At 40.7% G+C, this 15,930-nt stretch overlaps 1 protein-coding gene across 4 annotated transcripts in view; it reads right to left on the bottom strand.

Annotated features, from left to right (window-relative positions):
- erc2 (ELKS/RAB6-interacting/CAST family member 2) overlaps positions 1-15,930 on the bottom strand; it is a 43,134-nt gene that overhangs the window by 22,327 nt on the left and 4,877 nt on the right. For 3 of the 4 annotated variants that reach the window (XM_061784683.1, XM_061784686.1, XM_061784685.1), the window contains exons 3-6: positions 6,088-6,111; positions 3,131-3,565; positions 2,395-2,469; positions 83-238 (exon numbers count right to left, since the gene is read on the bottom strand). In XM_061784683.1, the coding sequence (XP_061640667.1) occupies positions 83-238; positions 2,395-2,469; positions 3,131-3,565; positions 6,088-6,111 (690 nt within the window). The remainder of the gene's footprint in view (positions 1-82; positions 239-2,394; positions 2,470-3,130; positions 3,566-6,087; positions 6,112-15,930) is intronic. The other variant, XM_061784684.1, reaches the window with a different exon arrangement.

Here is a 15,930-nt window from a genome sequence, read left to right as displayed (position 1 = left end):
ATTCTCCTCTCTGCGTGCCTCAATCATGTCCCTCTTTGCGTACAGTGTTAAGTTTCGATATGATGCATGCATACATGCCTACCTTGGTCTTCATAAACTTGGTGTGGTTCTTGTAGACCTCCATCTGCTTGATCTCCTCCTCACGGTCCTCCGTGTTCAGCAAGCCGTTTGCCTTCAACATTTGGATCTCATCCTCCAGGTCTCGAATGTTGCGCTCCAGGGAGGCAATTTTGGTGTCCTGCACACAAACACGCAGACGAGACACACTTCAGAATCCGGAGCGGCATGCTCACAAGTTGCAAGTAACAAATTAGAACTGAACTGGAGTCCAGAAAGGCAGGCTGGCGGAGGCACAGAGAGGTAGATCACGATAACGAGAGGAAAGCAGAAGTTTTCTGGGATGCCTCCAAGCGCCTGCATCTGTCAGTCATCTGAGAAGCTTGCTAGGCTGCTACAGTGCAGAGGACTAATCACCATTGGGAAATGTGGCGCAAACGAGCAGACCGGAGAGAAACGTGCGAAGGAATAGGGAAGAAAAGTACAAGCAGCAGATTTTGTTGCTTGCAGATCCATGCAGATTCCGGTCTCAAGACTACGACTGTGAGCGCACCTTGCTTTTTTAAATAAATAATACGACGTCTTTAAGATTAGGCATGGTCCGTGTGCCCTCTCACGCAGACTTCCTCCCTTCCTTCTGGTCACTTTATTTCGTCCAAGTGGCTCTGAACTTATGAAAGTGTTAGAAGGGTCATCCATAAAGCACTGAAGAAGAACAGTGGTAATGAATCCTCACTGGAGCAAGGTAAGACTCTCATGAGCGCCGCACATGCACGTTACAGATCTCCTCACACGGACATCCGTCAATTAAAATTCCTGCAAAGGATTCAAGTCGTCGTACCTTCAAGAGCGAGAGATTTTATTCCGTCCACATTTCATCACCGGTGCGTCCATTTGCTCACTAAATGTTTTCCTTTCGCTCAGTCTGCTTGCACGCTGGCCTCTCACTGTCATAAACAACCACACCTGTTTCCATGGCAGCAGCAGGCAGGCTATACACTGTGCACGCTCTCGGCTAGGCGAGGAGGAGAGAAGGGGAGGGAGGATTATTGGCGCTTCCATCAGCATCAGAGTGAGGAGAGGAAGCTGGAGAGGGGAGTGGCGCGGTGTCTTCCTGCACACGCCGAGAGGAGGCGGGTCTTCCTCTCATCCGCCGTGCTAATCGACAAGGATACCAGAGTTTGCATACCACGTGACGGCCGCGCCATTGAAGGCGAAGGGCTGGAGCGGGGGTTCGGCCGTGTCTGCTCAGCGATGATGTCATGATTTATTTTGAGGAAGTGATGTCAGGCCTCTGCAGTGAGGCTGCTGGCGTCTACAGAGATTCGCTCGCTGGATGGCCTGAATTTCTCTGCTTGTCAGATCGAGTCTTTTCTTTCAGACTATGATGTGAGCACATCTCACATATTTCTATGATACAGCTGCACTGTAATAATAGATACATATACAGTGTAATAAAAAATGAGCACAATTTATGGGTGTGATCCATGAGGATAAGTCATGAAAGTATTCATTCTTTAAAGTTTCCTAAATCTTGCACTGGCTATTTAGATGATTTATCCATCCAGCCATTTTATGTAGCAGTGATTCCGCAAGAAATTATCAATTTTCACTTTGAAATTACATATGTACTTACTACAAATAATGGATCTTTTTTTTCATTATTTATGGCAGCAATGTCCTGTGCAGACAGAACAATTAAATGTGCTCTACCATTAGATGACAATTAACCTGTGTTTCCACTTTTGGTGACATTTTATTGAGAAATGTTCTAATGTAAAATATGCGCCTTGCCTCGATAAAGATCGGAAAACACTTCTTCCATGTGTGCTGGAGCATTTCTCAGCTAACGTCTTGCAAGAAAACCCCTCAACTGCTCACCAGTCAGCCACACCACACATATAAACAAACACTCACGTCATAATATTGACATTTTGGAGTCTTCAATTAATCTGGGAGGAAGGTGGAGTACCCGGAGAAAACCCACACATGCATGGATAGAAGATGCAAACTCCACACTCGAATGCTTTATTTTATCTGAATTAAATCCAAGATGCCATAATGAGCTCGAAATTAAATCAAATAGAGCATTCTCAGTGATTGAAATCTGGCATATTGTATGATTTTGTGCTCAAAACATATTTAAGTTGCTGTACAAGTTGCTGGTCTGCAGGGGTAATAGGGTTTAATTTTTTTTCGTTTATGATTGCACATTTCTGCAAGTACGACATTTGAAAGTTGTGATTGAATCTTGATGTTGACACACCTTATTCATTACTCACTCGGGTTGCTTATGCGGTGCATGCATGTGATTGTTAGGCTGTAAATTGTACTTACCTTCATCTCAATGATGGTTTGCAGGGCCTTAGTTTTGCTTGGATCCTGGTGCAGCTGATTTCTCCGGTGCAGCTCCTTAGAGAAGCAAACACACAACACGTTGTGAAAGCGCATACTGTTCATAACATGAATGCTCCTACTATACTCAAATGTAACTAACCTAACTGTTTTGACTTGCTTTTGTCTAAAAAAAACATCCAGACTTTCAATCTTGAGGCGACATAATGCCATGAGGCTCCCGCTGAGTCAAGCAGAGTTGAAGTTGTATGACACTTCTCAGACAGGTGAAGTGTTTTAACGCCAGTTAATAGAGTTGTTCTCAAGCTATTTTCAACAATGTGTTAAAATAACTTACCACGTGGAGACTGACCATTAGTATTGATTTGTGAAACTGACCATATTTGGACAAGACGAGGTTTCCGGCAGACAGCGACATTATGTTAAAAAGGTATTACCTGAAAATGAATGCTGGTTAAGACTGGGTTATAAAACAGAAAATTTCTATTTTCAGTTCTGATTTTGTACCAAAATGAAAAGAACAAATCCATTTAGCAAGAGACATGAAATAGAAACACATTATTTGCTTTAGTGTGCCACATAAAATCCTGCGGCGGACCTGATCACGGCGCCGGGCTTTAAGTTTGACACCCATGGATTGTTGTAACTAAAATTGTGATGTGTTTTCTGTGCACACAAAAATCCCAGTGTGATAGTAATAACTCCGGTGATAGCATACCTCTCGCAGATGGATGTTTTCCTTCTCCTTCTGGTCTAGAATGACCTCCAAGTGTCCGAGCTGGGCCTCAGCCTCAGCAATTCGTCTGTTCCTCTCCTGCTCCTCCTCCTCAGACATCCTGCCTGGCCCCGAGGGCAGCCCTTTACTCTGCAACATCTCCAGCAGCTTCTTAATGGACTCATCTCTGGCTCCCAGTGTCTGCTTCTGTGTCTCAATCCTCAGCTCCATCTCCTCCAGAGTTTTCCTCAACAGGAAGAGCTCCTTGGCCTGCCGGTCGTGCTCGGCCTGCAGTCGACGGAAGTTTTCCTCGGTCAGCTCGATGGTGGTGAAGTGCTCGGCGCCGGAGCGGTTGCCGCTCTCCTGCTGCAGCAAGTGGTTGAGGTCGCGTTGTGTGCGCAGCTCGTCCTGAAGAGCCTGGATGGTCATCTGGAGATGCTGATGAGGTTCAGACACACACAGGCTCATGTGTTGGAAACGGTAAAAAAGTGTTTGAAGGTCGTACAACAAACAAGAGGATGACACACACTTCTGAAATGTTGTTGCTCACGGTTCAGAGGAGAATGCTTTAAAAGTGGAGTAACTGTGGTTGGACAAAATGAGGAGCAGGTCTTACCTTCTTCACAAGCTAATAAATAAAGCTGGATCAAAGATGTCAAAATGAAAGATGCCTTGCTTTGGGAAAAATGTGAGAGAGGAATAATCAGCAGGTGTACTGGAATCTCCAAAAGATTAAGCAGGGTATACTATTCCATCAAAATGTTATTCCTGTGCTGAAGTTCCTCTGTTTTATAGACATAAATGCAATTAATTAAATTAATTGGTAGGTAAAACAGACTGCTACATAATGATCCCCGGCAGAGATCTGTTCACTCTGACAGAATATTAAAATAGAAAATAATAAGATAAAATATAAAAACTACCTCTTACTTACAGTTACACAGAAAGGCAGAATTAACAGCAGAATTAAAATATTAGGAAACTACTGTATCCACACCAGACACAACATTAGGTACACTTGCACAATCTCATCCCATGCAATACAAAATCTGTATAAAAAATAATACCTTTAAAAAATATGACAATAATGTTAATATTGATGGACACTGTCAGAGAGGTATTTATTTTAAAATGTGGTTCATAATATGATTGTAGTGTGTAACGGTGTGGAAATGATATACACTGGTGATCTTATTCAGCTAGATGAGAGTGACAAAATATATTGTTTTTAAATGTCAGTGTTATGCATTGCAGTTGTACACCACTGCAAACGACAACCACAATAATACACATTTTAAAGTAACAGGTCTCCAACTGCATCAATGTAAACTCAACTTTATATATATATCCTATCCTATAGCCTATCCATCCTATATGGGATGTGATGATGTAAGAGTTGTCCAGTGAGAGTATGTTAATGAGAGACCTTCTTAAATTTTAAAGCGCAGGATGTGTATGTCCAAAAAATAATAACAAAATATATCTGTGCCGTCAGTTTGAATGCAGACATTTTTTTTTTTTTACTATCAAAAGGTTTCGTGTAAGAGAATCAGTTTCAAAAATTGGAAATTTAGTGTCCAATTCAGCGTAAAAATCCAAATTCAGTGCCAAGAATTCTTTTTAGTCATGTTAAAATTCAAGATTCAACTGAAAATTTGCGGTTTCAAAATACCACTTTCGGCCAGAAGAAGTCACATATTATGTTATAGTCTGTTAGCATCCTCTACTGGTAGAAAGCTAATATAGCAGCTAAGCAGTTGGTTACATTTTTTACTCCCAAGATGCCGTCTCGGGTGATAAATCATGCGGATGGAGGGTTAATATGAAACCCCCCGATTCAAAGTGACCCGAATTTGAAGTGAACTACGTCACCAACTGCTCCTGATTCTAAGTGAAAAATCGAAACAAGTGCTTACCTGCTGTATGAACTAGAAAAGGGTGCTAACAGACGCTAAAATAGTTTGTCAAGGACGTTGGATGACTTCGTGCTTCAATTTTTTTTTTGCCAGACTTCTGCGTGGTGACCCGGAAGTCATATTTTGGCGCCAAATTTCTGATGGCAAATTTTCAACTGACTGTTGAATTTTAAACTGAATATGCTGAATATTTCAAACGGAAGGGCTCTATTTGCGCAGACTGCGCATCCACGGCGAGGCGCAAATGCTGGGGGATAGCTATTTTCGTGCAAGCGCAAGGCTCGATGCGCGTGTTTGCCAATTTGGCAGACCGCTCTGCGGCATGCTAGGCGTTGCAGTGCAGCGTGGTCCACTTTTAAAGAGAATGAGAGGAGCCGCTTTGGTTAAATTCGGCTGTAAAGACTTCGTGGTGTAGCCCGTCCACTCTCAGATCTGCTGGCCTGCGCTTGTCTACACTAACCAACCAAATTACCAATACAGGTCTAAACCGCCTCTGGCGCAGAGTTGCGCTGCACAGGATTCACGCCGTTCACAAAAATAGAGCCCTCAATATTTTATTCAAACTGGATATGTGGAATTCATGACACTCAATTCAAAATTTCAAACTGAATTGGAGATTGATTTAAAAAAAATGCAAACTGACGATTGTACACTGAATTTGTTGCTGGAAAAAAAAGAAAAAAAATCTGTTAGAAATTTGATAGTTTAAAAAAGTGTTAAAAATGTGTTAGTTACAATTCAAACAGATATCGGCTACTTCCATATAATCAAGAGTTGTGGGTGGTAGTGCTACAGGGGGAAGATACATTTGGAGTGAAAGAATTAAAAAACTACTTTTTAATTTACACGATCTTTAGGAACATATTTTGGGGCAGAATGATGCAAATAGTATTGGTGGCCATCAAGGGAATCAATTCAGTTTCTTCTCAGAGTCACAGAAGGAGAAGAGGTGCAAAGGGATTGCCAGGTTTCTGCAAGTACACATCACACTGAAGGTGACTCTATGTTGTGCACGCCACATTTGGTGCAAACATAGGGACAAACCTTTGTTCTCCTGGCATCCAGCAGCTGCACAGCATGGGCAGAATGAACAGGAAAAAAAAAACACAAATGTATGGTAAAACAGTCAGTGTCAGAGCATGACGCAACAGAGACGGATGAGCAACATAAACCTGACCAATTTTTGAAAAAGAAGCCACTTGACAGTCTGTCCAGCTTTTCATGATTATCCACATTCTTAATCACACAATTCCGTCAGACAAATGAGAATTTATCGACCTTTCTGGAAAGAGATGAAGGGAAAGTCACAAATGACATTCACCCTTTACTGTGCACTCGTTGAAAAATAACTGAAAATGCAACATTTTAACCCTAAAATTTTATCGCAGCACATCCCTCCAAAAAATGTCATTTTAATGTTTCGTGTAATTTTTTCACATTTTATACTAGTCATTATCATCCATCCATCCTTTGTCTATGCCAGTATTCCTTATTGGGGTCATCGGTGAGCTTGAGCCTATCCCAGCTGACCTGGAGTAGTCACTATCAGGAGACATACTGTGTAGACAAACCAAACCACTCACATTCACACTTTTTTGATAGACCGTTACATCTGCGACACTGTGACACCATTCAACCCGCAGTAAGACGAGTAGCTGACGGTCGGTCGCTCACAAAAAATAGTTCAGTCACTAGTTCACGGCACCAGTTCAGTGCCGTACGGTCGCGACGCTTGGTGTGCAGCGGGCCTAAAATGCACGTTGATGGAATGTGGGAGTACCTGGAGAAAACTCACACAAGCATGGGGAGAACACACAAATTCCATACAGGAAAGTCAGAGCCGAGATTCGAACCCTGAACTGCAGAACTGTAAGGCAGACCGGCTAACCACTATTTCACCTAATACAATCATAATGATAGCAGTGGGGAACACAATTTTTGTTGAGTTAAGTCTGACAGTATCTAATTTATGGGTGCGGAATCCAAAACTGATCTCAGTTTTTCTCTATCACGTCAAGTTTTTGAACTATACAGCCCCGTTTTCTTAAAAAATGTGAAAAATACTGCACTTAACAGATATGTGTTTGTTTTATAAAGCTTTTCAAATATTGACATACAATGAAATATGAAAGAAACAGGCATGACTGCAATGTTTATTTACAAAGGATATGGCCCAAATCCTCTTAATTCCTACTATGCTAGCTTTCTGTTTGCAGATGTTGATTGTACTGACCTATTGGGAGCTGCACACACCTCTCACCGCACTGTCTCAATTGTGACTGCACAAACAAGTTGCCACGTACCTGTAGATAAGTCCAATCGTAATCAGCTGGCAAGTCTTAATACAGCTAATCAGTGGAATTTTGCTTATTTGGAGGGTAAGATGTGGAGAAAAAACTTGACTGCAATTTTGGAATCAGCATGCCAATTTTAGTTTTAATCAGCATAAAATTTTAACTCAACAGAATTTTTCCCCCCCAAATTGTTCCCCAGTGTAATAGATGAGTAGTCTACAATGTGTTTTTATTGTTTTTAATTTGTATTATTACTGTTCTTCATTGATTGCCTGTGAGTAATCATATGGCTCGACTGTCTTATATTAGTAGCATCCATTGAAGTTACTGTTTGTTTACCCTGAAAATGGCAGCAATAATCAGCCAACATGACATTCCTAATTTGCAGGGAATAATATGTGACAAAGTAAGAGGGCTGTCAAGTGATGAGATGGTGTGTCACAGTCACCGACTCCAATTTTGACTGGCGCTTTGGACTGAAATGTATTTCCCTGTGCGTACGTGTCGACTTCCCGTCATCTCTGTCCTTGTCAGCTCACTCCAGGTTGGCGCTGCTGCTGTAAAATCAAATGATCGTCTTCAGTCTTTGCCTTCATCAGCTCTTCTGTCTAGATTTGCACACCTTACCACGTCAGTGAAGTTTGTCAGGTTCATTTAATGACCTCAAAGTTACCAAGCTTCCGTTTGACACCTCCATGCAGGTTCTAGTGTGTAATTGTAGGTTTTGTTTTCAACATTTCATAAACCACATTTTTAACAGTGATGATGAACAACACTGTCTACAGTTTACATTAACCCCCAATAAGTACTGCTGGGTAAAAATACTGTTCATCTTAATTCTATACTCACAAACCATCTCATCTAGCTCACAATCTTATAAGATCCAATAAAAGATCTATTTAAAAATTCTGCTTTTGCAAAGATAATGATGCTCACTTTAGCTTGAGGAATCATTGTCGCGGTGTAGAACTGCACTGCGACATACAGAGAGGTGTTCTTAAAATCTTGGTGAGCTTTTTCAGCAACATGAGAGGGCAAAAATATTACAAATTAGTATGATACAGTATAGTTTGATACTACTAGAACTCAAACCCCAATAACAAATATACTGTTAAATATTACATTACAGTAAAATGCAACTGAGTAGTTAGTTATACTTGTAAAGGCAAAATTGGTAATACAGCTCTTGTATTGGATCTTATCAGATGGTGTAGGCATATTTACAAAAGTGTCCTCTATGTACACTAAAAATACAGTTTTTTTAAATTGTATTTTTTAAATTTCATTTAATTTTATTATTATTATTATTTGTATTTATTGTTTTGCTACTCTGCCATTTATTCACATCAGCACAAGTATAATTATCTCTGATCACTCAGTGAACAGTGTACTTACACATCTTCCGTCTGTCTGTCTTTCAGACCAATAGGCGGCAGTGTTTCTTCTGGTATAAACTGCAAGAGTTCCACCTGAGAGGCTGCAGCCATGTACCACAATTGTCGTCACACTCCAAGTGTGAGCACTGTCCAAAATCCATTCAGCGCTCATAGCCTCCATTTCATGGGATTTTCATTCAAAGCCTTCTGTCACAGACATCATGTCGATTTCAGCAAGTCAAACGTAACAATGGGGAATAACAACTCACGTCGCAACTTGATAACGACACAATACAATGACTAACGATAAAAAATAAGGACAAGTTTTTATTGGTTAATCAAGAATGACAACATAGTGGCCTCTCAGCATGTTTGTCTAGTATTTCAGCTTCCTCTTCATTCCACGTTCTGCCCTGAACAAAAACCTTCCGTCTTGGAGCTAAAGTGCTTGGTGCAGTCAATGATTCCATTGGCATAATTGCACTGTGGCTGAAAAAAGACTGTGACCCACCCGTCAATAGCAGGAGCATACCACTTCCTGTGAGTCAGTCAAGACTCATCTGCTGTCCAGCTGCCTTGTGTCAACCGTCGAGACCTTCAAGTTCTTGGGAATTAGTCTCTGTTGAGACAGTTCTAAACAGCGGTCATCGAATCAGTCCTGTGTTCTTCCATCAAAGTCTGGTTTGGTGCTGCTACAAAAAACTCCGACTGCAACGGACAATCAAAACTGCTTAAAAGATTGTCGGTATCCCCCTACCCACCCTTGAGGACTTGCACGCTGCCAGAACTAAGACAAGAGCGTGCAAAATCCTCTCGGACCCTCCACATCCTGGTCACCAGCTCTTCCAGCTCCTTCCCTCAGGTAGCCGCTACCGATCAATGCAAACAAAAACTAGCAGACATTCCAACAGCTTCTTCCCTCTTGCCATCAACTTCTTAAACAGCTAACTTACAATTCCATTGCAACGTGCCGCCAATTCTTTGTCTTGAGTTTGTTGTCACATTTCTGTCGGGCCAATTATACATTACTCGTGCACTCACTGTGGTAGTCTCGTCACACTGCACTATTTGTTGACCAATACTGGCCACTCATGCCAGAGTAGCATCTGCCCCACTGCACACTGACTGAGGAGTATCTGCAACATTTGCACAATCAACATTGTCCCAGATTATCGCACTACTCGTCACTTTAAACTGCATACATTCCTTGAAGTCTCGGCGCCCTTTGCACAGTGGTCATTGCACTATATTAGTCATCCAAACTGCTCTAAGTGCGAGAGGATTCTGCATCTTTTTGCACAATTGTCAAAATAATTTTTACTGGCATTACCAGATAACTAGCAACCCTTTATTGCTCAGTGACTGTTTTTCTCAATGTCGTTATGTCTCAAAAGTGTCGTACTGGAGCGGCTCCAACTACCGGAGACAAATTCTTTGTGTGTTTTTTGGACATCCATCCATCCACCCACGCTTCTCGTCACTAGGGTCGCAGGCGGGCTGGAGCCTATCCCAGCTATCTTCGAGCGAGAGGCGGGGTACACCCCGAACTGGTCGCCAGCCAATCCCAGGGCACAGATAAACAAACACCCATTCACACTCACATCCACACCTACGGGCAATTTAGAGTCTTCAATTAACCTGCCGTGCATGTTTTTGGGATGTGGGAGGAAACCGGAGTACCCGGAGAAAACCCACGCAGGCACGGGAAGAACATGCAAACTCCACACAGGTGGGCCCGGGATTTGAACTCTGGTCCCCAGAACTGTGAGGCAGATGTGCTAACCAGTCACTCACCGTGCCGCCATTTTTTCTGATATTGTGGTCACCGTGCCCGTGAGGAAAACACCTCTCCGTTTCTTTGCTTGTGCACTACATCCAGAAAATAAGATGCTCCCTCTTTTTAATGCCACCTCCGTCTTTAACGTCAGCTCACTGAACCTTTTCATTCCTCACACACAAGCATATTTATAGCATTCATATTCGGGTTAAAAGTAGTAGACAGGGACGCTAACGCTGTTGCTGGCCTGTAAAGTTGTACAGTCACACGTTTTGAATGAGTCTAAAACACTAAGTGGCCGACAAAGCTTGCAACACAGAGCTCTTTAACCAGGTGGCACTGACCAACATGAACTCAATTGTGCGACCGTGTATGTGTTAGTAAGAGTGGGCGAGTGCATCACTCGTGCTGAGCCAAGGAGTTGAGACACTGCTCACTATTTCCCTCATCTCTATGTTGTAAATCAGCTAAAAGAATTCTGAGACTATAATTTTAAAGCTCAAAGAGGGCATTTAATCAATGATTTATCAATGTATCGTTTAAATCAGGTTTTAGGGACATATGCTGTATAAAGTTTTGTATTTAGTTTAAAAAGCCATAGTTCAAATCTTTAGGAGTGATAAAAAGCAACACACACATTTACTTATACTGAAACATAATTTCTAAATTTATATTGCCATATTAAAGTCACTCAGCCTCACGCTGAACTTGTCCTGGTCTCAAGCTTTAACACCTTAACACTTAAATGGCCGTTCCCACTCAGCTCAAATAGTGAAACATGCTCACGGAATGATTGAACAGGTGTTGTGATGATGGCGATGATGAATCTTAATGTATTGAAGAAGTACAGTAGATCGCAAATTGAATTAATTGATAGTGGAACACCATAAAACGTGTCCACGGGTGGAGCGTTTCTCTTTGCCAATTGTGACCCAAAACCTCTGGAGGACACTGCTTGATAATCTCCAAGGTCCAATTCTTGTCTGTAAGACCATGACAGTAATCCTTAATATCACTGTAAACCAGGGGTGTTCAAACTTTTTCTTCTGAGGGCCACGGCTTTCGGTTGACGGTGCTAAGGCAAATAGTTTCAGATTTTTCAAGATTTTGGGGTGGCCACATCCAAAACCAAAACAAAAGCAATGTGTAAACTGGCCATTTTTAAAGCAGTTACTTGAGGACCATTAATGTGATATGTTCACAAATTGGGGCTTGACATGGAGAAAAAAAATGAAGGAAACCATTTTTTTATCTTTATTCATCGCAGCGTTATCGAGAGAAATGTTGTTACTTTTTCTAGTTGTAAATGGTTGATTTGGATCTTTGATTACCCAGAAAAGCTCTACAGTATATAAATGCAGTTTATTAGTAGTTCAACCACATTCCCGCCATGTTATCGCAACACCCCCAACCCATGTTTTTTGACACCCTCAATTCTCACGCAACAAGATGAAATAATTTTCATTCTCATTTCATTATTCGTATTTAATGTATTGATAATTTATTGACAAAATATTTAATAGAATAAGTAAAAATAAACGTACAATGTTTATTGACTATTTTAATTTTTTATTTACATTACACATTAACCAATGATCTAAGAAGATAATTGAATTAGAAACTAATAATAAATAAATTTGAGTTAACCAATTTTAGCAGAAATAAATTAATGCGAAAGGACTGTCAATTATGTAAATGTCTAGTGGGACAGAATAAAGAACGAAGCAGGCGGTATTTGGCCCAGGGGCCATACTTTGCCCACCACTACACCCCCTTTTTCCTTGCATGCGTGCAGACTTTTAATTGCTTAGCCAAAAGAATGTCTGCAGCATAACACACACACACACACACACACACACACACACACACAGTGTTGCGACGTGTGTAGCTCGGCCTCCATTTTGGGGCTTGTGCTCAGAAGGGCCGGGTGTTGTGAGCGTCACTGCTGGTCGTGACTCAGTCAGACGTAACTCGCTCCAGCTCGCATATTTGCCGCCAGCAGATTCTGTCCGGCTTCGGCAGCTCAGGAAAATGCGCTGAAGTCAAACAGTTGTGTGTTGTTGTCCCCGCCCGAACGGGTCTCACACAACAGTCCTGTTTGGACCTGGTAAACACAGGCTCTTATTCCCTCACTTTATTAACCAGATGAATGATGAGCAATATTTGTTCAAGCTCACAGACGCCCGAGGCACCTGCTATGAGAGGTGCTATAACGCCTACAGTAAAATGCGAGATATTATCCCGCCGCTAGCTTTCTTGTTTGGGTCACCTTTTTCTAAGGAGTACTTTTGCCATAATAAATCAGCAAATTGGAAAGTGTTAGCAATTAAATTAATTCAGTTTCCATTCTATTTAGGTTCCCTCTTGCCATCACCTTCTTGGTTCAACGTTACATTGTTTTTTTCAGTGGATTCTATGCAAGTATATTTACACTGTGAAAAATAAAGGGGGATGTTTATCATTCTGTTATTTTGTGAATTTTCTGATAGAAGAAGAGATGTCAAATAAGCAGTGTTGGGGAGTTTACTTCTGAAATGTAGTTGGTTACAAATACAAGTTACCCTGTTGAAAATGTAATAGTATTTAACTATTTGAATTACTTTTTCAGAGTAATATAATTAATTATATTTGATTGCATTTTGATGACTTTTATTAATTTTAAATGAATGTATCAACAGAACCTTTAGCTGTTTAAAAAAATGAATTCATCACATATTTGTTCTTTACATAAATATTAAACTGAGAACAAAACTTGATGAAATGTTATTACGTACTAAAATATGTGTTTGTTGCATTACATGTGTACAGCATGTGGAGAACATGATACCATTTTGACCTAATGACAAATCTGCACAATTAAGACAATATCACTTCAGGACAAACCAGATAAGTGAATGTTGCATTGAAAATTCAAAAATCATAAAGATCAAAGTGTTCATAAGTCAATGCTCTTTTTTTGTGTCCGAAAGTGTAACTATCAGTCTAACCTTTTCAAAATCTCCGACACACTAAAAGACTGCAGCACAAGGTGGCGCTTCAAGGTTGTATTTGGAAAAATCTATCATGTTTGACACTACAGCAGAATATGCAGATGACCAGAGACAGCCAATTACAAATGTTGGTTTTTATAAGGAGGAAGTGATATGAAAAGAAATTCAAGCGTTTGCGGCTATTTTTCAAAAGGAACTAAAATTATAATCATGGAATTTTCCAAAAGCATCTGTAATTAGATTATACATTTTCTCCCAGTAATGTAATGGATTACAATTACCGTACATACATTTTCTAATTAAATTACATAATTTAGTTCCATGTAATTTGTTGCTCCCCAACATTGGAAATAAGTATATTTATTTATCCCTCTAGCCATTTTCTATACCGCTCATCCTCATCACAGTCACAGGTAAACTGGAGCCTACCCAGTCCGACTTTAGGCAAGAGATGCGATACATCCTGGACTGGTTGCCAGCCAATCACAGGGCACAAACAGACAAGCATTCACAAGGCCTGGCCAAGAATTTGCATTTAAGGAGCCCAAAAATCAAGAAAGAAAGGACCAATTATGGCAGCAAGTCATATCTTAATTGAGTGCATTGTTCGAGATATCTTTTTTTATATTTTGCTATATGCAACCAAGTGATACAAATGTAAAAGTATGTGTTTAACTCATTCACTGCCAGCCTTCCCAGTTAACTTGGATATTTGACTTGTAAAGCCGTCAATGGCAGTGAATGTGTTAATAGTGCTGAACAATGGTAGATGCAAATATATTATTGGTAGGATGAAAGATTCCGAGTCCCACTCGCTCTTGTTGAGGGATGGACAGCAGGTGTAACCATCAAAGTTTGAGCGAGAAAGAAAACTCCACGGTGACACGCACTCGCTTTCAACTCCAGGGAAGCCACACAAGCAGAAGCAACAGACCTTTGTGTATGAAATTGAATGTGAGATGCACACAATTGTGCTGGAACACTAAAGGAAAGAGCTGTGTCTGCCGCTTTGGCTGATCATAAAATCGACAAGAACAATAAAGATAACACCTTTTACTTGGCTTGAGCATGCAACTGCATCATGGCACCATCTGGCACAAAAAACAAAAAGAATGAAAACACTGTAGTACTCCAACAAGCAAAAAGCCAACCTTGTGCTATTACACTTCTTCTGCCTCCATTTTTATTAGCAGTTTGCATAATGAGATGGAGATGACAACCTACAAAATGAGCATGACTCAAGGCGGAGTGGAATTATGTTCAGTCTGTAATGACTTTACCTATTTCAGAAACAAGTATATGAGGCTATAACCAAATAAAAGACATCTGTGCTTTGGGGGGATGTTATGCATTTAGTAAAAGATAAACTTCGTGCAAAAGCCGCATGAATGGAGGCGGACAGATGATCAGAGGATGATCAGTCTCTGAACGAGGTGCCCACTCTTGTCAGAAGTTGATTTAACTGGGCCATGTCTCCACCCCCGCACTGAGGATAGCCAATGAAGGACCCTATAGTGACTTACTGTAATACAAATTTGGCATTAACAAGGATAAAATGGCTTATGTAGAAATGTACTGTTTGCTAGAAAATGAACACCAGAGAGAATATATGCCTGTAGGTATTGCTGTACGCCCTGTGTTACTACTCCATGTGTCTTAAAGTAGCAGTTGTTTGAAGGTTTGATGATGACTCCTGTTAAACTTGCATTCGACGAAATGGTTTGATCCCTCCTTGAGCCTTCACCGTATCGTGGTGGAGGGCTTTGATTACTCGAGTAGGAAATATCTACAGGATAATCGATTCTAATAAGATTCAATCATGACAGCCAAAGTTTGGTCGAACATTTTGTTTTATGTGTCAGTTTTTCAGTGAACCTCGACTGGGAGTGACAAATATACAGCTGGAAGCAAGCACACAGTGCCTCTTATTTGGGCAACTGTACAAACGAGAAAGTGAGAACAGGCACGAAGGAATACAGTGGCAACCTGAGATACGAGTGACCTGACACACATATAGACATAAAATCTAACAATACTACAGTCACAGGAATATATTCTTTATCCTTAAAAATGATTAATATTACAGCATTAAGTAGCTAAAGCTAAAGTAGTTGTGAAGCTGCTATTTGTTTGTGTCTGCATGACTGCCCCCTGTTGACCAAGTAGCATACACCAGACGGAACCGCAATGAATTTATCACGATGCACAGAATGTTTCATCTTTTTACATTCTATTTAAATACGTTATTCATGTTTTCATAAAGTGCAATATTATAGAACGATATCTCCCCTACAAAAACTAAAAAAAAATACAATAAAATGTTGTTTTTTGGAGGGAGACTGGAATGGATTAATGGCATTTCCATTCATTTCAATGGGGAAAGTTGATTTGGGATGACAGTGTTTTGAGTTTCGAGCGTGTTCGCAGAATGAATGAAACTTGTTTCTCAA

Source organism: Phyllopteryx taeniolatus, chromosome 9 (assembly GCF_024500385.1).
Source record: "Phyllopteryx taeniolatus isolate TA_2022b chromosome 9, UOR_Ptae_1.2, whole genome shotgun sequence".
Classification (NCBI taxonomy): Eukaryota; Metazoa; Chordata; class Actinopteri; order Syngnathiformes; family Syngnathidae; genus Phyllopteryx; species Phyllopteryx taeniolatus.
The sequence above is the reverse complement of the archived record's forward strand: the minus strand, read 5'-3'. Positions and strand labels throughout refer to the sequence as shown.